The 22,352-nt window shown below is 54.0% G+C and overlaps 1 protein-coding gene across 2 annotated transcripts; it reads left to right on the plus strand.

Moving 5' to 3' along the window:
• The first annotated feature begins 1,220 nt into the window (after positions 1-1,220).
• Positions 1,221-21,321, plus strand: LOC121447460 (potassium voltage-gated channel subfamily C member 4). Of its 2 annotated transcripts, none has more exons than XM_041650732.1 (4): positions 1,221-1,898; positions 11,499-12,435; positions 14,308-14,511; positions 20,210-21,321. In XM_041650732.1, exons 1-4 carry the CDS (start codon positions 1,221-1,223, stop codon positions 20,269-20,271), a joined length of 1,881 nt encoding a protein of 626 aa, XP_041506666.1. In that variant the 3' UTR covers positions 20,272-21,321. The 2 variants fall into 2 exon arrangements, with proteins under 2 accessions (XP_041506666.1, XP_041506675.1); XM_041650741.1 differs by having other exon boundaries at positions 20,148-20,277.
• Positions 21,322-22,352: the final 1,031 nt, after the last annotated feature.

Genomic DNA, 22,352 nt, shown 5'->3' on the forward strand with positions numbered 1-22,352 from the left:
AAACCGCTGCCATCGCGGGAGGGAGACGCAGAACCCTCGGAGCCCCATTCTTCTGGCGCCCAGGCGTTCCCTCCCTTAGACCACCTCGCGCCCGCCCCTAACAGCGAGCCAAGGCCGGCGCCCCGCCCGGAGATGGGCAGACGCGTAGATGGCGCGGCTCCCGGCGCCGCCGCCAGATCGCAGGAACCCGGCGCCGGGGCGCTGCGCTGAGGCTCCCTCTTGGCGCGGCCCTGGAAGCCTGCAGGTGTCCTTGGCCATTCGGCCGCCGCCGGGATACTCCTTCGCCAGCGCCGGGTGCCAGATTCTTCAGAGCAGCCCCGCCCTCCAGGCTCTGCGCCGCGCAGGACGCCCCGTCTGAGCCCCCCCTCGTCCCGCTGCGGCCCCCGCAGCGCGGCATCCAGCCCGGCGCAGATCCCGGCCGCGGACGCAGGACCCGGGCTCTCTGCTGCGGGCTTGCTTGTTTTCCTGCTGCCGCCTGGTCCTACACAGCCCCCGCCCGCCGGTCCCTCTCGCTCGGTTCAGCCCCGCCCGCCCGCCATCGGTGCTCCGCGCTGGATTTATGAATGGGGGGAAGAGGCCACATGCAGCCACCGCCGCCTCGAGTTGACCGCACACTGCCCGGCCCCGCAGAGCTCCGGCTACCCTAAGAGCATCCGCCTGGCCCCGGTTGCCGCTCCGAGGACTTGTTGCTGTTACGCTGCTGCCGTTGCCACCGCCGCCGTTGCCACCCGGAGAAAACCAGCTGCCTTCAGGCTCGACGAGGACTGGAAGCCAAAAGGTGGCCCGCGTGAGTGTGAGCGCGCGCGCCGCGGACCCTCGCAGTGCTCCGGGACTGTGCGCTTCTCCGTCTTTCTGGGGTTGGGGGCGTGTCCCCGGCCCCGAGCATCCTTGGGCTTGCCCCTACCTCCCGGGACCCCTGGCTTGAGTCCTCGACCCTGGTCTCCACTTCCTTCCTCCCTAGGCTCTGCCTGACCAAATTCCAACCACCTGTACACCAGAGAAACCCAACTCCTCCTGCTCCGCGCCCTGGGGGGGAGGGAGGGAGGCAGGGGCAGAGCCACGCCGCCGAAGGGGCCGCCACTGCCTCCTGCCTCCTCCTCCACCTCCTCCTCCTCCACCTCCTCCTCGTCTCCTCCCCCTCCCCGGTCTGACGCTGCCTCCTTGGGAAGGGTGTTTGGAGGGCAGCGGCCGCCCCAAGCCGGAGCCCCGTAGCGCTTCTTATGATCAGCTCGGTGTGTGTCTCCTCCTACCGCGGGCGCAAGTCGGGGAACAAGCCTCCGTCCAAAACATGTCTGAAGGAGGAGATGGCCAAGGGCGAGGCGTCGGAGAAGATCATCATCAACGTGGGCGGCACGCGACATGAGACCTACCGCAGCACCCTGCGCACTCTACCGGGCACCCGCCTTGCCTGGCTGGCGGATCCCGACGGCGGGGGTCGGCAGGAGTCGGATGGCGGCGGTGCAGGCAGCAGCGGCAGCAGCGGTGGTGGGGGCTGTGAGTTCTTCTTTGATCGGCACCCGGGTGTTTTTGCCTATGTGCTCAACTACTACCGTACCGGTAAGCTGCACTGCCCCGCCGACGTCTGTGGGCCTCTCTTCGAGGAAGAGCTCACCTTCTGGGGTATTGATGAAACTGATGTGGAGCCTTGCTGCTGGATGACCTATAGGCAGCACCGCGATGCTGAAGAGGCACTGGACATCTTCGAGAGCCCGGACGGGGGCGGGGGTGGCGCAGGGCCCAGCGATGAGGCTGGCGACGATGAGCGGGAGTTGGCCTTGCAGCGTCTGGGCCCCCATGAGGGAGGCGCGGGCTCTGGTGCTGGATCCGGGGGCTGCCGTGGCTGGCAGCCCCGAATGTGGGCGCTCTTCGAGGATCCCTACTCATCCCGGGCAGCCAGGGTGAGTGGCAGAAGCCAGGGTCTCCCCATCTCGGTGTCCAGTGGGCTCTTGGTGCTGGTGTTGGTGGGTCCGATGGGGGGGGGGGTGGTGGTGGAAGGAGATTGATATACCTGGCAGACTGTACCTGCCTGCCTCCCAGTTCCCTCATGGGCCCTTGGAAGTCACCCCTCCCTTCTGCATGCTCCATTAGGAGATTGCACACACTTGACTCTCTCCTTGGACCTAATCCCAGCTGTCGGCTTTGCCACATGCCCCTCAGTGAGTGGCATGCCTTCAACTTGGCTTTTCTTGCTCCTCTTTGGTCAGCGTGGTTGCCCTGTACAGGACCGCAGTCCTGGAGTGCTTGAATTTGACCTTTTTTTGCAGGGAGTAAGGCAGGATCAAGAGAAGGAATTCGTGGATTGAGTTGGACACTTACCTGTTTCCATCTTGCCAGCAGCTCCCTGTGCAGGCAGCTAAGCATCGCAGAGAAGGGGGCATAGTTTCCAGAATGCCTAGCTCATAAGAAGCAGAGATCCTCAGAGCCCAAACCTTTCCTGGTCTAGGACCTTTCTTCCAGGGAGCAGGCCCTGTCCCAAGGCTTTCCACACCTCTGTCATAGTCTGGCCTCTCTGTGTGGACAGGATAAAGCCACTGCTTTGGGCTCTTCAGGGTCCCAGGACACTGGATAGCCACAAGCTTGCTAGTGATGGTCAGACTTGTCACTGCTCTTTTCTCTCTGCTCTAGCACAAAGTGGCTTCCCAGAAAGCCCTGGTTCAGGTTACACTGGAAATGGCTGTGTGGGGAGAAGGGGAAACAGGTTGATTTAGACAAGACCTAGTCCCTACCCTGAAGGTGGTGGTGGTGGTGGGGTGCTAGAAAGATATGTATTCATTCACTCCGGCATGCTTGGGCAGCTAAAACCCTGAAGAAGGCTTTAGAAATTTAAAAACAAAAAAGCCTGCAGGCTGGTATCTGCTCTCATGGACCTTAGCCTCAAAGCTGGCTGAGAGCTGTCTAGGAGACAGGAGAAAGAAAAGAGAGACAGGGTGACAAGCTGTGTTTGAGATCTGTTTCTGTGAGCTGAAGCTGGTCTGATTGGTTCCTTTGGCGTCCCAGGTTGTCATGTTAGTGAGTCTCAGAGCCTTGCTCTCCATCTCCCCTCAACACCCCACGGACCGGTCCTCACCCTAGTCATGGGAGAAAAAGTTCCACTTCCTACCCAGGGGAGAGTGGAGGGTTGAGGAATTCAGCTAAAGGGATGCGTTAGGCTGGTATAAATACCAAGCCAGGGCAATGCAGCTCCTCCCTGGAAGAGAAAGGAGGTGGAGATCCTAGCCAGAGGTTCCACGCAGTGCTGGGACTTTAAGTAGCCACTGGAAATCTGGACTCTTTTCAGGCCCTGTCTATTCTAGCTGCTTTGGTTTAAAGCTTTGTGGTCCTGAAAACCAGCTAAGAAGTGGGGAGCACAGCAATGCCTCTGGCCAGTGCACCCCTGCTGGGAGTTTATTAGCCCTGATGGCCCTTAGTTTGTCTTTACTAGGAGAGAGAGACAATCACAAGCCATTGAGACTTTTTCAAAGTCATGGGGCAGGGAGGAGGCAGAAAGGGGCCCAAACCAGGGAAGCTTTTATGGGAAGAGATGACTGAGGGAACTGGGCCCTATTTCTGAGCATTCTGGGGCCCCTGCTTTCTTTTTCCCTCTGTAATTGCGAGAGACTCTACCATCAAGTAGAGGGTTAGTTCTCCCATTTAAGTAGGGAAAGAACCAGGATTCGAACACATTAACTGTCTGGCCAAAGCCATCCTTAGTTTCTAACCTTCAGATCATTAGCATGGATGGGAATAACGCTGTGGAGCTCTGGCTGACACGTGTCAAAAGACTTGCCCACAGCTGAGGAACACAGGCAGAGACCAGTTCTGAACCGTTCTGGTCACATAAGTGAGAATACACAATTTATTAAAAAATGAATAACAACTCTTTATTGAGCATCCTGTACCAATGCTTTGCTGTGAAGACATTACATTAATCTCTACTCTTCCTAAAGAACTTTAAACAATGTCCAGTTAACAGATGGAGTCTGGGAGCAAGTAAATCACTGACCTGGGATTACAGCACTCCTGCAGGGCTTTGAATCAAAACTGAGGCTCCTTACTCTGTAACTACCACAAGCCTTCTCTACTGGGTGAGGCTGTTTGCTGGGTGGAGAAGTGGCTAGCTCCTTGCTCCAGCCTGCTCAGAGTCCTGAGCCTCTTCTCTACTGTGAATAAACATCAGAAGCCCAGGAACCAATGGCACTCAGAAGTCCGAGGGGACATTAGAAGGGCCACTTGCCCTGTTACTACTCCTTAAGACTTGAGGGCCCAGTGGGAGAGTTGGGAAGCTGCATTTGTTTTCTCCACTGACCCCCAAGTTGTCAGAACTGTCCCCACAGGAGCTCTGCACTGTTGGATATGCATGCATCCCATCCCAATCAGCTGCAGTTTTCCCGGAAGGAGTTTGCAACACTAGAGGTTTTGTAGACTCACAATGTCACCTAGGAGGGCACATGAGGGCAGAGGAGCTGTGCTCTCGGCCTTGAGGCGTCTCTTCACATACAGCAGTTCAGCCATTTGAATAGTACGTTAGACAGGAGCAAAACAGACGCAAACAACAAAGTGAACTGAGCTAATTAGGAGAGCCTGTTGCCTAGCTACTGGCCGGGCTATCAGCTGGTCCATTCAGGAAGGCTCTGAGGCAGGATGATCACCCCTACTGCCTCCACTGTCGTCAGTCAGGCCGCTCCTGCGGTTCTGTTTCTGTGGCTTGAGCTGAGGGCAGGCTGGTTCTGTCTTTAGCCTCTCATGGACACTGCCCTGGAGCAGAGCAAAGGCTTCCTTAGGCTGTTGTATAACCCAGGAGAGGCCAGGAGGGGTTCGCGCAGCACTCAGAGCCATAGAATCTTGCCTTGTTCCTTCTGAGAACAGACTAGAGGCCTACCTCAGGGACCCTGGGCTACCTTGCTTCCTTGTTCTGTTCTTTAGGTCCCAAGCTGCGATGGATTTAATTCAGCTATCAGCTGTATAAAGGGCCACGGCCCTTCTCTTTTGGCTAAGGTTCTTGGCTGGATCTTTTTTCTTTCCATGTTTCTCTTCAGAATAGAAGGGGCTGATCACAGGATCCCCAATGCCTCAGGAGGGCAGCTAGACACGAATGTTTCTCTTTCTCAGGTTGTGTGACAGGAGCTTGGCTTGGGCTTTCTTCTGCTACCTCCTCTGGCTCAGGAGAGGCAGGAATCGTTCACCTCAGTGAACAGATAAGAACACAGAGTCACAGTGACACCTGCCTAGACAGCACAGCCCGTAGCATTAGAATCCAATCTCAGCTCTCAAGAGTCCACTCTGTTGCTGCTACTCCTGCCTTGCAACTCCAGCCCAGAAAGGGTCTCTGGCTTCTGGAGGGCTTGGGGGTGGCCTTCACTGGAGAGTCTCCTCCTCCACTCCACTCCTAGCCCCTTCTTATTTCTTATCACTTCTAGAATTGCCTTGGTCTGACCCTTCGCTCTCACTTTTTCACCAGGTAACTTTGATAAAAAATAGAGGCCAGACTTGGTTACAAATAAATATTAGGTTGTGGGGCAGAGGGTCAAAACTCGGGCCCCTTTAGAGGTCTGACATTGTTGGTAGCCACGGTAGTCATGACGGGCTTCAGAGTGAGGGCCGGCACCACTGATGCTGTGCCCTCTGAGTCTGGGTACAGGGTGAACATGAAACATGAGTCCAGCAGGGTAGTGCCAACCCACCCTGGGTGGTCAGAGGCTGAAGACTCCCCGCGGATCCTGCCTCAGGCAGCCTCTCAGGTTCCTCTCGGGTTCCTCCAAGTGTTGTTTCTCTTTCTCACTCTGAAGAGATCAACATTTGCCTCAGAGCATCTTGTCTATAGATGATGCGTTGTTTCTGTTTGTCACCATTTTTGTGAGAATGTGGAGTGGGGGAGGGGAGTGAAATTAAACAGCCTCTTTTGGAGATCCGAGGAGAAAGCAGACAGGAGCAGAGAGTTAGGTAACTGGGCCATGGGGAGAGCTAGCTCCTTGATCCCTTCACCTCCACAGTGGACATTGTTAGTCTAGATGCTGGGTACCAGCCACTCCCAACAGCCTGGGTACTACCAACCCACCACGATGGCCCACCTCCCTGCTGATTTTCCTTCCGGCCATGAAGTAGTCACCCAGTGCTTAGCAAGGACTCCCGTCAGAAGTAGGTTTGGCCCACTCTAGAGCGTTGTCAAGGTGCTAGGTCCCTGGAATCTGGAGGTACTCCTGGGTATACCTTTGTCACCTCTAGCCCCAGTCCTGTAGCTAAATGATCCCTTCTCCTGACAGCTTGCCTGTCCTGTGAGAAGAAGCTACAGTTACCTCGGTTCTAGGCATCTAGAAGATACTGACTATGCACTTGCTCCATGGTAGCTACATGCGGCTGGGTTCTAGAAACGTAACGAAGAGGCCAGTGGTCTGGGGAGAGCTAGGGCAGGCAGAGAGGCGTTAATGACAAGGACCGGCAACAGTAATTGTAGATGTGTCGTGATGGGTGATGTGGTAGTTGTAAAAGATAAAGCCCAATAGGCAGAGAGGAGTGACAAGCCCCACCTCTAAATGGGGTGATGACTTATCTCCTTGAATGATGGCATTGCTATAGAAACACATGGTGCCCAACTCTGCAGAGTCAGGGACAGGATTGTCTGGCCAGGGAAGGCAAGTCTGCATGGGACATGGCAGAATGGAACTTGACCAACGAGAGGCTTTTGGACAATGACTTGGGTTGGATCTGGTCCCATTTGGTTGAGGACTCACAGGAAGGGTGACCACAGGGGAAGGGCAGCACTAGTTGCTGGAACTAGGGATTGCTGGCTCACAACCAGGTTTGATAAAAAAGAGAAAGGGGGAGTGGCCCTCAGCTAGGATAGGGCCTCATGTATGTCTCACTTAGGAGCCAGGAGCTGCTTGGAGCTGCCTTTCTTGACAGGCCCTGTTCCTTCTTTCCTTTTAACCCCTGGGCTCCCCACTTAGTACCCAGCACTGCCTGTGTACTAAGCTCTAACTTCACCAGGAGGCTCAGCCCCTCACCCTGTCTCCACAGATCTTCTTCCTCTGCAAGCGTCTTTGGCTGTGTTCTCAATTTTTCCTTCTCCTACACGTCTTCCTTAATATAGGTTTTGGGCATGAGTCTCCTTATGTTTATCTGTCCATCTGTCTCCCTGGTCCTCCTTCCTTGGACTCCCCTGCCCAACCCCCACTGGTTGTATTCAGTTCCCATTGACTAGTGTCTGTCACCTCTCCACTCACCCAGCCTCTGCCAGATTCCTGGCCCTCCGGCTCTGTGCTAAATTTCACAGGTATCATTTCTTTTAGTTCTCAAACAACCGCACTAGGTAGATTCTGCTCTCATCCCCTCTAAGACTTGGGGTCTTTGCACGGTTGTTCCTGCTGCCTCGGGCTCTCTTTCCTTTACCGCTACAGTCAGATTTCATCTTGTCCTTGTGATCTGGCCTGACTATCCGGTTTGAATTAGCTCTCTTTCTCTCTTAGCCTCCTTCTTCTTCTCTTTTCCTCCATAATGCTCATACCATTGATATGCTATGTAAGATGTCTGTCAGCAGTTTCTATCCACTAGGATGTAAGATCCAAAAGTCGGAAGTGTTTCTCTAGATTTTTCCTGCTGTTCCCAGCATAGTGGCACATAGTAGGTATTCAAGTTTCCTCTTTATAAATAACAATTCAGAGGCTACTTGGGGCTAAGAAAGTCAGAGGGGTCTCATAGGCATTTGATAACAGAACCCAGTTTGAACCCAAAAGTGTGATCTTTCATTTGTTCCAGTACAGTGGAGCAGAAGGAAAAGCTGGTAACTGGGTTGATAGTTGCAACGCTTGGGCCTTTAGTGATGGGCAGGTCCCTTGAAGGCCATAATAGCCAGCACGTGTGTGAGGGTGTCTCAGGGGAACAGGGAGCTGGAAGGAGTGTTGTCCTGACATCCAGGGTCTCCTGTCCCCAGTGCTGAGGCCCAGCTACCTCCCCTAGCAGATACAGTCAGTTCACTCCAACAGTCTTCTGCCTGGGCAGTTTTGACTGCCGTTAGAATCCACAGCCTGTGTCCTCTTGCCAAGGAGAGAGCTGCCAGTTTCACCCATGGCCTCCAGGACAAACCGCTTCTAGCCTTCAGGTTTCCTTGTCTCCAAGAGCAGAAAGGGAGTTGACTTGTATAAACTTCTCAGGATTTGGTGGCTTGTCAGTTTTAGACGCAGGAGGGGGCTCCCCCAGAGACTGCCTCCACCTCAGCTCAGCACTTAGCAGATTTTAGACACCTGCTGTGGCGCGGCTCATGCATCCTCCAGGGAGGGTGTGAGGTGAGCACTTGTACGGTCCCAGCGTACAAGGAGAGAATGGCACGGAGGGCACACACTTACCCGACTGATTGTAAGAGACGGCAGACACCCAGCTAAGGCCGCCAGCCCTGGGCTCTTCAGCTCTGCTTTGCCCTCAGGCTGGCAGTGCTAGGCCTGATGAGAGGGAGGCTCACGCACAACTGACAGACCTACAGAATTGCTGCTCATGGGGGCTAAAGTTTAAACACAGGCTGTGACCCCTTGCAGGTTGCTATTGCTGTAGCTACTGTCTCTTGGGATCCCTTTTGTCCTGGGCAGCCTGAGTCAAGGGCCTTGTGGGAAATGAAATAGTATCCCTCCCTCAAAGATGAGGCCTGGCAAAAAGCTCTAATTACACCAGCCAACCACTTAGGAAACAATTGCCTGAGAGTGATGTAGAGGAGAGGAATACTGGAGGTCACTGGAGGCCCTAAAGGACCTGTACCACCTTATGGCAATCTTGGGATGGCTCTGTGAAAAAAAAAAAGCCAAAGAGACCACAGGAGTTGGGGATGTTTCTGCCTCACGTGAAGGTGGTCTGGGCCTTCCATCAGTACCTGCGGCAGAGGCAGCTGAGGAATGTAGGCTGTGGCAAAGGCTGGGCACCTGCCTGACCTTGTTTTTCCACATCACTAATTAACCTCACATTCAGGATCCCAGGTGGGCAGACTCTGTTGGCTAACGGTCCCTCAGAGAGAGAGAGAGAGAGAGAGAGAGAGAGAGAGAGAGAGAGAGAGAGAGAGCGCTAGCTCTTGGGCTTCCATGCCTCCTGGCAAAACCAGGAAGTGCTGTCCTAACCCCTCACTCTTATTCCTTCTGCTTCTTGGAGCACAGGGTGGAGCCAGGACCCTGTATTCCACAGCCACGGGCAGGCACTGTCACCAGCTCCTAATGGATGGCCATGGAGAGCCTGCAGTAGGCTGCGTTGTCTTGGCAGCCCATGTCTCAGGGGAGAAAAAGCGAGGCCAGCAAAAGCACTTGAAATTTACTTTCCCGAGGAGAAGTAGGTAGATGGACCCACTTCCCCAGCCTGTTCCTCTCCCTGCTGTCTATGTTCAACCCATCTAAAGAGTAAGGGAAATAACCCTGTCTTATGATGGGGGACCTGTCCTGGGAAGGCACATATCCTCGTGCTGGAATAGCGGGCACCAGGAAAGTGATGGCACAGGCTGCATCGGGGCCTGCATTCCTGGGCCTGTGAAGCAACTCTGCTCAGGGGATAGTAAAGATGGTATGGTATAAAGGAACGTCCAGACCACACGGTTTTGGGGTCATACCCGGTTCTTATGTGCTCTGGGGAGTGTGGTCCTAGAATAGACATGCAGCCTCTCTGACCATCAGTTCTTCCTTTGTGCAATGGAGAGTTGTGGTCTGTCTGCCTTGTCACTGAGGAGATGGAAGGCAGAGACACAGGTAGGGTGGCTGATAGTTCCGGGGAGAGAACAGATGGTGAATGTCATGACCAAAGTTCCTTCCTTGACTTCTTCTATCCCAGAGGGCTCTGGGGATGTGGGGTCTTGCCTGGTTTTCCATATCCCCCGTGTTTTCTGTTAGTGTCTTGTATTGCCTACTCCCTTTCAGTGTGGGCACACTATGAGGAAAACCCCAACAGGCAGAGCTGAGTGCTCGCTGCACGGGAAAAAGGACACGGCCAGGTAGAAATTAGGGCAGGGCAGGCACGGAGTTGTCAAATGTTGTACAGCCACGAAAATCCCTCAGTTACCTGTATAGGTTCAGTTCTCCACCCAGCGGGGGAAAGCCACGTCCCATCCTCCAAGCAGGACCAGTAGCAGGAGAGCGGACCTTGACAGTGAGTGTCTTGACAGTGCCACCGAATGGCATGGCATGAATAACAGATGAAGGCTCTGTAATTGGTGTTGTTACACATGAATCTCATCTCCATTCGTCATGACTGGACACTTAGTCCAGCCATTCCTCTGCCTGATACTGCTGTCATCATTCTAGCTGAGATCCCCACGGCTGTCAGGTCTGCTGCCGCCATTCTGGCCCTGATAAGTACAGTTCATTTGACTTGGAAGCTCAGGGTCCCGCTAGCATCAGTTTGCAGAAAAGGAGACACTGGTTGTTCTGAGAGCCTCCCCACCTCAACCTCCTGTTGTAGGCCATGGCTTAGAGTTTCTGTTGCTGTGAAGAGACTCCATGACCACGGCAGCTCTTATAAAGGAAGCATTCATTGGCGTAGCTTACATTTCCGGCGGTTTAGTCCATTATCATTATCGTGCGACATGGCGGTTTGCAGGCAGACATGGTGCTGGAGAAGTAGCTGAGCAGCCTACATCTTTACTTGTGGGCAACAAGAAGTGGTCTGGGATTCTGGGAGGTTTCTCTAGCATATGTGAGACCTCAAAGCCCGCCTCCACAGTGACACACTTCCTCCAACAAAGTCACACCTCCTAACAGTACCACTCCCTCTGGGGGCATTTTCCTTCCAATCACCATAGCCACGTTTGTCTTCATTCCTGGATTTACCACGGAGGCAGAAGGTGGTTCTAGGTGGCGGGGCGGGGTCATGGAGGCAGGTCATGTTAAAGGGGTCAGTTGGCAGAAAGTGGGTATTCCTTACAGCCCTTGTCTCTGGACATCCCCTAAAGCAACGGACCTTTATCTTGATGTATATCAGGGTCACCTAGATGATTTCCTAACGTTCTTCTTAGGTTCTGTGTCCTCCAAGTTTCTTTTCAGTAGGTCTATGTTGCTAAAATTTGCGTGTCTCACCCGTTTCCACACACTTGATGCTTCTGGTGTAAGCCCCCACTTTGGGAGCCTGATTATCCCGGGGGTAGTATGTGGACTACCCTTCACCTGGGAGCCTGTTAGAAAGGGGGGAATATAGACCCTTCCCCAAACCTCCTGAGTTAGCCACACTGGAACAAGTGATTTCAACTGATTTGTCCACACACCACAATTTGAGAAGCCTTAAAGCATAAATTGGGCAGAGCTGTAATAGTCAGGACCAGGAAGCTATGATACCCTGACTTGTGGTTTCCTCTGTCTTCTGAGCACCCTGGCAAAGATTAGGGGAAGCATTGCCCTGAAGCATCAGTGCATGTAAATCCTCTCATGTCTCTACCTTACTCCCACCCCTTGACCAGCAATGGGCTAGTAACCTATACGCTCTTGTTCCATGAGTAGAAGTCAGTGTTTCCAATGAGGCCAACTATTGTTGACATGACAACCACTCCCTGTTCTCCTGACCTACAGGTGGTAGCCTTTGCCTCTCTCTTCTTCATCCTGGTCTCCATTACCACCTTCTGCCTGGAGACCCACGAGGCCTTCAACATCGACCGCAACGTGACAGAGATCCACCGGGTAGGGAACATCACCAGCGTGCGCTTCCGGCGGGAGGTAGAAACAGAGCCCATCCTCACCTACATCGAGGGTGTGTGTGTGATGTGGTTCACTCTAGAGTTCCTGGTTCGCATTGTGTGCTGCCCAGACACACTGGACTTTGTCAAGAACCTGCTCAACATCATCGACTTTGTGGCCATCTTGCCCTTCTACCTGGAGGTGGGACTGAGTGGCCTGTCATCCAAGGCCGCTCGGGATGTGCTGGGTTTCCTGCGCGTGGTGCGCTTCGTCCGTATCCTGCGCATCTTCAAGCTCACGCGCCACTTTGTGGGGCTGCGCGTGCTGGGCCACACGCTCCGAGCCAGCACCAATGAGTTCCTGTTGCTTATCATCTTCCTGGCCCTGGGTGTGCTCATCTTTGCCACCATGATCTATTATGCTGAACGAATCGGGGCCAGGCCATCTGACCCACGGGGCAACGACCACACCGACTTCAAGAACATCCCCATTGGCTTCTGGTGGGCCGTGGTCACCATGACAACACTTGGCTATGGGGACATGTACCCGAAGACGTGGTCAGGAATGCTGGTTGGGGCCCTGTGTGCACTGGCTGGTGTGCTAACCATTGCCATGCCCGTGCCTGTCATCGTCAACAATTTTGGTATGTACTACTCCCTGGCTATGGCCAAGCAAAAGCTGCCCAAGAAGCGAAAGAAGCACGTACCGCGGCCAGCCCAGCTTGAGTCACCCATGTACTGCAAGTCTGAGGAAACTTCGCCCCGGGACAGCACCTACAGTGACACCAGCCCCCCTGCCCGGGAAGAGGGTATGGTTGAGAGGAAACGGGCAGGTAAGTCGAGCTTAGGCACAGGACTCCTTTTCCCCAAGTAGTCAGGGAGTTCCTTTGGCCCTTGATATTTGCGTCTGTGCTATATTGTGTAAACTTGCTGTGTGTCAGGCATGCCTCTAGGAGGGCAGCGTATTAAGATCAGTTGTTTTGTCCCATGGTTTAATGATTGTGGCGAACACCAGGGTCTGTGGAGTGAATTGTCCTTCCAGTGTTGGATGTGATGGCAGTGTATAGGACTGTGTGTTAGAAGGCAGGGTTTCTAGTTCCTCCTCGAGCCCCTTGTTTTGTTTGAGAGTCCCCTCCCCTCTAGGCACAACATGTCAATAGCAATGACGTATCAGGGTCCTGCCCCCAGATGAGGGGTGGATGTGCCTCACTCTGAGAAGTCAGAGCAAATGCCGGCGCTGATCCGATTAGCCAGAGACCAGGGCAGCTGCTCCTCCAAGGTGCATCAACACATGACTCACTTCTTTCCCAACATGCATGTCTGCTGTCTCTTGGCCTAATAGATGTGATAACGTAACCACGTGGGAGGCTGCCTTCTGTTCAGCTAAAGCTGGAGTGAGTCTTGGGCTCAGGGTTTGACATGGGTAGAAGGGAACTAGGGAAGAAGTAGCCCAGGGTCTTGGAAAAGCATGGGGGGAGGGTTAGGGACATGGAAGGTGCTAGTGTTTGTGTCCTGACAGGAGTAAGACTGGGCATCAAATCCTGACCTTCCATGGAAGGGCCACTCCAGGAAGCTCACCTGCCCTGGGTCAGAAGGGAGATCAGCCTGGTCCCCAAGAACATGGAAAGAGATTAGAAAGACAGGAAAAGCACTATCAGATTCAATGGGCAGAGCTCCCAGGAATGATACAAGCCCAGGTCTGGGGGGTGACTGGGTGTCAGGCCACCGAGGCTGGGCTGGGTAGACCTGGGAGACTGAGGCAGCAGCTCCTGGTTAGACTCTAGAAGTGGGACTAGTTCTCCAGAGAGGTGCCTGAGTTGAGACATTTAGACTTGTGACCCCTTGGCATGCAGCCATCACACTGTTGGGGCTAGGTGCTCTCTGGTATTAACTGGGGTCTGGATCTTCCTTGATAAAGACCTTAATAGGAAAGTTTCCTTCTGCTCCTTACCACAGTGGTGCCCCTGATCCTATTGGAATCAGAGATTTGCTCTGAGGTCCAGGCAGAGCTCAGAGAGGATCCGTGTGTCCCAATACAGAGGACCTTAGGCAGCTTCCTAGATGCGCACAGCACTGAGGCTTGACTTGGCCACACTGAGGTGTTGCATGGCCAGTGCCAGCGTCTTCAGGCTAGGTTAACCCCACCACATATAGTCAGAGCCCATAGTAGCTGTGCCCCTCTTTGACGAAGACAAGGTGTTCCCACAGAGAAGAGTTGAATTGGAGTCTCTTCCCTATACCTTCCCAGACAGAAGAGAGCTCTGCCCAAGCCCTTTCAGCGCTGGCCCCGGGTGCCCGAGGAACAGAATAACTGCCTTAAGTGGTGCAGGGAGAGAGCCAGCGACACTACTGAGTACACTTGGCACACAAGCCACCACCCATTACCCCTACTAGCCAGGTCTTCTCTGAGGAATGCTGACTCATCAAGAGCCTACCTGAGCCAGACCAGAGGGGAAGTAAGAATCTGTGCCTGCAGGGGTTGATCTCCGGGGACCTCCTTAGAAGCCCATTGGGGGACTACTGCGACTGTAGGATGTCTGTGTTGTGTTCCAGCCCACAAGGGAGGCTGTAAGCCTAAGCTGAGAGAAGAGTCTCCAGACCAGGCACCGCCATTTTGCTTTTGCTTCCTGGACCTGGAGTCTGAGAGGCTCCCTTAAGAAGGCCCCAGCAACTGTCTTAGCTTCTTTTCTCTCTGCCCCCTCCAGACTCTAAGCAGAATGGTGACGCAAACGCGGTGCTGTCTGATGAGGAGGGAGCTGGCCTCACCCAGCCCCTGGCCTCGGCCCCCACCCCTGAAGAGCGTCGGGCCCTGCGACGCTCAGGCACACGAGACAGAAACAAGAAAGCAGCTGCCTGCTTCCTGCTCAGTGCTGGGGACTATGCCTGTGCCGATGGCAGTGTCCGAAAAGGTATGGTGGCTCCCTGGGCTGGGCAGGTTGGGAGCCCCTCCAGAGCTGAGTCTCCCCAGCCCTCCCCACAGAGCTTGAGGTCTCCCCCTCCCCTAAGCCCATGGCCACCATCTCCTCTGCCTTGGATGCGCCCTCGCATTTAGTATGCGTATCTGGATTAGAAAGCCTTTAGTATTCCCTAGGAGTCTATGGAGTCCCTCCCTCTCAGGTACCCACCAGGAGGAGCAGTGCTAGACATTTTATGGGATGCTCTGTCGCCTCCCCGGCTCTGGTCCTTCAGGCCTAGCCTACAGAGTCATACCCAGCCATGTCCCTAGTCCCAAACACTACCAAAGCCAGGAATTCCAGGTTCTAGGTCTTCAGACCACACAGGTCCTGTATCTCCAATTCTTCACTGCAGGCCTGGATCCCATGTTTGGCAGCTGCTGGGGTGTGATGGTCATGGGACCAGTCTGGGAGTGGCTAGGAGTAGGTGGGCAGGGGGCATGGTTCTCTCTCAGGAGTTAGCAGAAAGATTCTCGAAGTTAGTGGAGCAGCCTCTTACCTGTCTGTCAGGGAAGTCTGGAATTCTATCACCAGACTTCCAGCGTGTGGCAGGGACAGAGCTGAAGTCGGCCTGTGTAGCTAGGAGCCTTAACCTTAAAGGAGAGGGAAACAGAAACCACTGGAGTGACAAGGGCCAGTGACGACTGAGAACCAGGAGGCTCAAGGCCAGAGCCTTGTCCTGTCTGTCTCCTGATCCCACTTTACCTTGACTGTCCTGTGTCCTGACCTCCCTAACATCCTGCCCATTTCCAGAAGAAGCTGTGTTTCTCCCTAAACAAACATCATCTGCAGGCTTTCTCTTGACCACCTCTTAACTAGCAAGGTTCCCCCTCTCAACTTCTCAGGGTCCCAAATCCCAGACTGTGACTGGTTTGAATCAGACAAGGGTAGTGGTTGCTGCAGGAATAGCCTGCAATGTCTCTGGGCCCTAAAGATGGCCCCTAGCTACCGGGTCCAGGCAGTCTCTGGGGCACCTTCCCGTGTGCTTCTTAGGCATCCCGATCTGATAAGCCATGAAAAGTGGCCATTCAGCTGTGCTGGGCACCTGTCTCACTGAGTGACAGCAACAGGAGCAGCAGTCTGGCACCTGGAAGGAGAAGGTCCACAGGGAGAGAGTGCTCAGAGCTCATAGACCCTCGCCTGTGACTTCCATGCTCCAGCCTTCAGGCCCCGGACATGCCTTTCTCTCTTGCACCTCAAGAATACAGTAGTACCACTGTATTCTCTTGCTCAGGCTGCAGCCTGCTAAGCCACGGTGTAGAATGTATCCCCCACTCTTGTGGAGGACTTGAGAACACAGAGCTGAAGGAAGAACACCCTGGCGTCCCTCTTCAGGCTGTGAAATGCTTGGTGCAGTAGAGTTGTGGAAGAGACCGTGAGAATACAAGTCAGGAGAGCCCTGAGGGCAGGTACTCCCATAAGTACAGGCACGATACAGAAGAACCTCTATCCGTCCACGTTGCCTCCCTGAGGTGCCTTTGGGGGCCCATCTGCTCTATTTTCAAGATGCCTCCACACTGCTTCTTGGCAACAAGCATGTAGCTCAGCCAATTAGAGTGACCTTCGAGAGGGAACAGGTGGGTTGCTGGGAAACAGGCCCTGCTAAGCAAGTGTGGCAATTAATATCACCAGACTCCCAGCGTGCACTTCACAACTTTCCCCACGCCACACTTCTCCACAGTCATCTAGACCTAGGACAAGGGGAGGCTGAATGCAGGCCTGTTGCAGCTGTCACGCTGACCCCATCCCTAACCAGTAGTTTCCGATGAGCCCGGAGTGTATGTGACACGGGCTCTCACGGTGGAAGGCAGGTGCTGGAAGTTGTGCAGTCTGTGCAGCTGGGCCAGCGAGAACAGGACAGGACACAGGTTAAGCTATGCGGAGGTCCTATGGTCTGCCCTCAGGAGCCCAGGAGACTGATGGCAGGGAGTGGCAGGAAGCCACTCGCAACAAGGAGAGATCCCTTCGCCCCAGTCCGGGGCCACCCACCCTTTAGAGTCTCTTGAAGTAGCATGGATTCCATGGAGCTCCCTTGTTGAGGAGACAACTCCACTTTGACCCATGTGCCTTTTCTTCACCAAGGCTGCGAAAAGTCCCGGAGTCTAAACAACATAGCAGGAGCGGCTGGAACCAGTCTGGGGCTGTCTCCACTGGCATCGCGGTACAGCTCGCCCTATCCTCCGAGAAAGCTCCTGCTCTCGCACCCCTTCCACCCTCTCACCAGCCCCCCACCTGGTCACTCAGGTCCTTAGCTATACCATGGCCTTCCTCAGCTCTGACACTGGGACACATATCCAAGCAGGCATGTTTACATGCCACCCCAACCCTTTTATCCCTCCTGAGGTCTGAGAAAACAGCAGAAGGGAACTTCAGTCAGGATGGAGAATTCGAGTCCCTGAGCCTGCCCTACATGGCACCTGGCTCCCCCAAACGGTCAGCCATGGAACCTGAATGCAAGGGGGAGATACTGCCAGCTTCTCCCTGAACCATAGGTGCTGGCACACTCAGGGCCCATGTCTCTGGGTTTTGCCTTCAGCTCAGGATCCTTGTAGGCCAGGGTGTGCGTGGTACACAGAGTGTCTGGAACGGCTTAATCTTGCCTGCAAGTCAAACCTACATTGAGATTTTAACCACAGAAATTTAATTTGCATTCCTTATGGCCTTTAACCAGTAACCAGCTTGTCTGTCTGTCTGTCTATCCACCCCACACCAAGATCAGCAGGTAACAAGGCTGTCTCATGGGGCTTCTCTGCTGGTGAAAAGGACATTTGGCTCCTTGGACCAGCAGCACCTGTCGACAGAGCTGCCCTGGGAGTGGGACCCGGTGTTTCCATCTGGGCCTTGGGGCACAGATGGGAGTTCCTAGAACCCAAGCCCCAGGCTTGGTGCAAACCCTGGTGTGGCAGGGTGTGTAAGTGCAGGGAGGCCCTCCTCCCCGAAGCCCGTGCCCAGATTCAGCGGGTGACACCCAGCATCCCATCTGTGCCCTGCGCTGCAGCATCTCCACACTGCTTCCTCTGCTTCAGCGACAGTTTGCTCCCTCTCTCCCGCTCCCTCCGATTCCCAGCCCTGCCTCTGAGTCACCTGCCACTCCCACCCAGCCTCTGCTCTGTATTCCTGCCAGAACCGGAGACTCATCTAATTTCTATAATTAAGTGTATTCATTTACCTAACGAGCCCGGGAGCACAACAGGTTTGTGAGTCATTGGGTGAGCAGGGGTACACCTTGCACAGAGACAGCTGAGGGGAAGTGAGGAGACAGGAGCTCCTACCCACACCTGCCACCGGGCCCCTCCTGCTCCCAATAAGCCCCTCCCTCAGCCCAGGGCTAAAGGACAAAAGCCTCTACCAAGCCTCCCTGCTTCACCTGATGGGAATTGACCTGACAGCAGAGCCACGTGCCTGGCTATCTTAGAGTCCGATTATGCAACTTTGAAAAGGGCGTGGCTAAGGAAGGTCCATATCTGCTCCCTACAGGGCAATAAAGAGACCTGGTGAGACAACTTTAGGGACCTGGCAGGAAACTGGAAAACCAGGGGGCGGTCAACACAGAAGGTGGCCCAGGCATAAATGTAAATCGTTTCCCGAGGTTGGAGCTTTGCAAAGCCTGTGACAGGCACTATCGCGTGAGCAAGCACTGGCCGAAAGAACTTCGGAAGTTCTGCTAGATCAGGCCCTGGCACACTCGGTTCAGCTGTGCTCTACAGGGTCTGCAGCCACTGGCTCTCAGAAGGGGGTGTTTTCTGAGAGGTAAGATGAGGAGATACTGGGAGCAGGCTGAGTCTGAATCGAGCCTCCTTGTGGTAGATTGGGCCCCACCCAGCGGGGCTCCTGGTACCAGGAGACTGTGGTCTGACAGGATGAGCCAGGTGTCCAGTTTAGCATGGGTACCACAGCTATTTTCTCTGGCTTGCCGTTCTGGTTTGGGGAACCGAGGCAGCTATTTCTGTGGCAACCCTCAAGCTGTGCGGAACCCAGGTTTCCACGGCACCCACCGCCTCCTCTCTTCTTTCCTCCTACAAGGATGGGCATGCTTACAGCACCCCTGTAGGGGGCACAGATGTCCCTGGGAGACACAGTGCATCTGCCAGGTTGAAGCCCCTAGCATTTGGTTGGAGAGATGGGCTCCTATACCCACCCCTAATCTCCTGGCTCCAAAGGGAAGAGGCAGGGCCCAGCTGGTGGAAGAACTAGGTGAGTTATCTGTCCTCAGCTACCTCTTAGGACTTTTGTGTTTGCCCAGGGTTCCAGGAAAGAAAAAAAATCTATTATGGCAGTTGCCTATACAAGCCTCAGATCCATCCAGGTGTTGAATGTCCTTCACAAGGAGAAAGGTTTGTCTCACTTAGATAAACCCCAGAAGGCCATGTTGAACCAAAAGCGTGCATTAGCTTGTCTTTGCATTGGACTTGGAATTGGACCTGTTGCTTTTGCTTTTAGAACATGACCCTGTAGCTGGGGTCTGGGGCCCTGCTTAAAGAACAAGCAGGCAGCCTAGGAGCAAACTCAGAGCCTTACCTTTCAGACTGTGCCAGACAGAGCTGGTTGGGGCCACAGTCTTATGGAGATGGTAACGGGTCATGCTGAGATGATAATATATATATATATTATATATATATTATATATACTATATACATACATATACAAATATATGTATATATATATTAAAAAGCCTTTAACATGTCAGGGAATATATAAAGTAAAAAGCCTTTAACATGTCAGGGAATATATAAAGTAAAAAGCCTTCAACATGTCAGGGAATATATAAAGTAAAAAGCCTTCAACATGTCAGGGAACCCTAGTGTAGAAGCGGTGAGGCTTGGATGCCAAATGACAAACTAAATAGCTGTACTAATCAGCCTTGGGGCTGAAACTTCACCACACTGTTAGCTCGGCCTCTCTAGCTGTCTGGCCAGTACTGCTGCTGGGAGATAGGGAAGAAGACCCAAGCCTCAGATATCTGAAGCTGATGCCATGTGCCAGCCTGCTCTCCCGAGGCAATGTGCCCTCCATACCCACGCCCCAGGACTCTTCCTATCACTTTGAGGTCCAGGGGCTTGGTGTGATGTGTCTTCCCACTCTAGAGCCATTTTCACTGGCTCCTTGGGACAGTGGGGTTGTCCATGGTGGTGAGGGCAGATGGGGCTATTTGGGGGAGAGCACAAAGAGAGCAGAGGACAGTTGGAGTGAGGGGCCGTGAGCCATAGTCTACAGCAGGGATTTTCACCCCTGCCTCCCTGCTGGGCTCTATGGAGTCTGGTATGGTTCCTCTCCCTGCCGCAGTAGAACTCCGAAGACCTGAAAGGCTAGTAGTTCTTGCCAATGGCTACCTGAGTTTCAGCGTCCCCTGAGTCTCCTCGGCCTGGAGGTGGGTTGGCAGAGGAGAGATGAAGGTTTCACCCCACTTGCTGTACCACCCTGGTTCTTCCTTGCCTCTTAGCCCTGGGTCCCCTATGCCTTCCAGCTCTGCTATTGGCTGTTCCTTAGCCCACAGCCGGTGGGTCAGCGGCTGGCTGGCTTCCTTCTAACATCTCACTCTTTGTTTCTCCCTTTCTTTTGCTGAACTCTTGACCCCCCCCCCCCGCCCCCAGAAGGCAATGTTGAACCGAAAGCGTGCGTCCCAGTGTCTCACACCTGTGCTCTTTAAACACAGAGACCTGCCAAGACGCCCTCTCGTCCAACTATGCCCACGCTGAAGTCCTCACCCTCTCTTAAGGCGGCACCAACGTGAAAAAGACAGGCAGACAGACAGGAAGCCAGAGGCTTAGGGAAACTCTGGAACCCAGGCACGAATCTTTTGCTGGGAAAAAGACTCAGATATCCTTGTTTGCAGAGAACTGGTGGAAAAACCTCCCATGCGACTCTCGGGCCCCAGAGCCATCTGGGTCTGATGCTCTGTTCTACTGTACATTGAAGAGACATATATGCACATATAGTATCTATATTCATACGTACTATATACTCTTGTGTGTAGTGCACGTGCTACTGGTGGTCTGTCTTCGTTGTTAGGCTATGTCTCCCAAGTTTTCTTCCCACCCTGTGTCCCCTCCCCTCTTCCTTCATGGATTGTTCCTTCTGACCATGTTGTATGGAATGTCCCAGGGAAAGTAGCGGGCCTGGCACCTGCCCCTCCAGCTGGGTGGTCCCAGGCTGCTCTCACTTGGGGGTGTTTCCCCTGCCAGCAGGTGGCCTGTTGTAGTCTGCGAAGGCAAGATTGCCCTCCAGGGTCACTGCTTCACTAGCCCAACCCCACCCCAGATTGGGGTTCTACCTCCCACCACCCCACACTGGGGGCACTTCCAGGGGCTCTTCTGTAGCCTCTGTAGCTCCTTCCAGCACCCCCTTCTGTGCCCTTGACAGAGGGGAGTTTTATTTCTTTTGTGTGAGTCTCCTTTGTCCATTTGTTTTCAAAGATGCTGCTGGGCAGATGGAAGGGGATCTGTTTGCCCATCTGGCTCAGGGGTCTGAGAAGGGGACACCTTGGGCGAGAGGAGACCAGTCGCAATACTGTACTTCCTGGCCGGCGGCCAGAGGATGCGTGCAATAGCAGAGGCCAGGTGACCCCTTCAGCCTTGGCCTCTGCCCCTCCCTCGGCCCTTCCTGCCCACCCTTGGTATCAGTCAGTCCTTTTCTAAAGCTGTTCCCTCGTGTGTGTCTGAGGCACGCCTAGGCCGGGCCCCTTGTGCCCTGTCTGCATGCCCTCAACTGTCATGCTGTGCTCGAGCTCCAATAAAGACATCCAAGTGTCCTGCTGCTCCTCTGTGAGCATCTGCCTCGCCTCTCTTTTCTGGCTGTGGGTCTGTGGTGGGGGGAGGCCTCCCTGAGTTCCAAACAACCTCCCGTCTGCCTCTAAGGATTGCACGCACCCACCAGGGATCCTCCCTGTGACCCAGCTCCTGCATTTTACAGCTAGCAGGAAGTACTCAAAAGTGAGGCTGCTCAAGGCAGCCAAGGGCATAACACTGAACCCCTCACTCCTGGGCAGTGTCCTGATTCTGCTGCTGCCACCTGAGCGACCCCCCTCCCCCCCCCCCCACACACACCCAATAGCATGGAATAAGTCTTCTGTGTGTAGGGAAGTTTACTGTATGCCTGCTTGTTCGTACAGGGACTTCCCTGCGAGTGCATCAGTTTTAAGTGGGCCAAGGCTCTGGGGAGGCCAGCCATTGCAAGGACTGCATGAGGGCTGAAGTACCAAAGCCAACACTGGACTGGCGTGATACAACCAAGGGGCCCTTGGGGATGGAGAATGGTCAGACCTGGAGTACATGGTCTAGGGAAGTGGCAAGTTCTTGAACACTGGTGACCCTCACTATTCTTTTCACCCCCGCGTAGGGGCATACATGAGGCTGGCTTTATGGATACGCAGCCCTGCCGTCACCCAGAAGGGATCCCCATACTGTCATCACTGATCCTCAGAAAGACCTGTGGTTTCGTTTGTCCTGGGCTCTACAGCCAGGTCCGGGTGCATGTTCTCATCTCCCTACTCCCCACTGTCTCAATAAACCTCCATAGGTGCCTCCATTTAGTCTTGATCTTCCCCTTATTAGCTGGGACTCTTGGGGGTAACTCCTCAGCTCTGTTTTCATGCCTGTAAAATAATGGTGCTTATTCCAAAGACAGCTTAACAGCCTGGCCCAAGGTCAGGTGTCTGCACAGAGCATACTGGAGACAGGAGATCGCCCATAAATTCTAGCTCCCCCCTCACCCTTGCCTTCAGTTCAGGCTTTTTTTCTGCAGATTTTCTTCATGTCCAAACACACTCAGAAAAGACAAGAGCACACCAGGAGCTGTCT

This window comes from Microtus oregoni, unplaced genomic scaffold (assembly GCF_018167655.1).
Source record: "Microtus oregoni isolate MIOR12 unplaced genomic scaffold, Mior012 000000F_ref0000247, whole genome shotgun sequence".
Lineage (NCBI taxonomy): Eukaryota > Metazoa > Chordata > Mammalia > Rodentia > Cricetidae > Microtus > Microtus oregoni.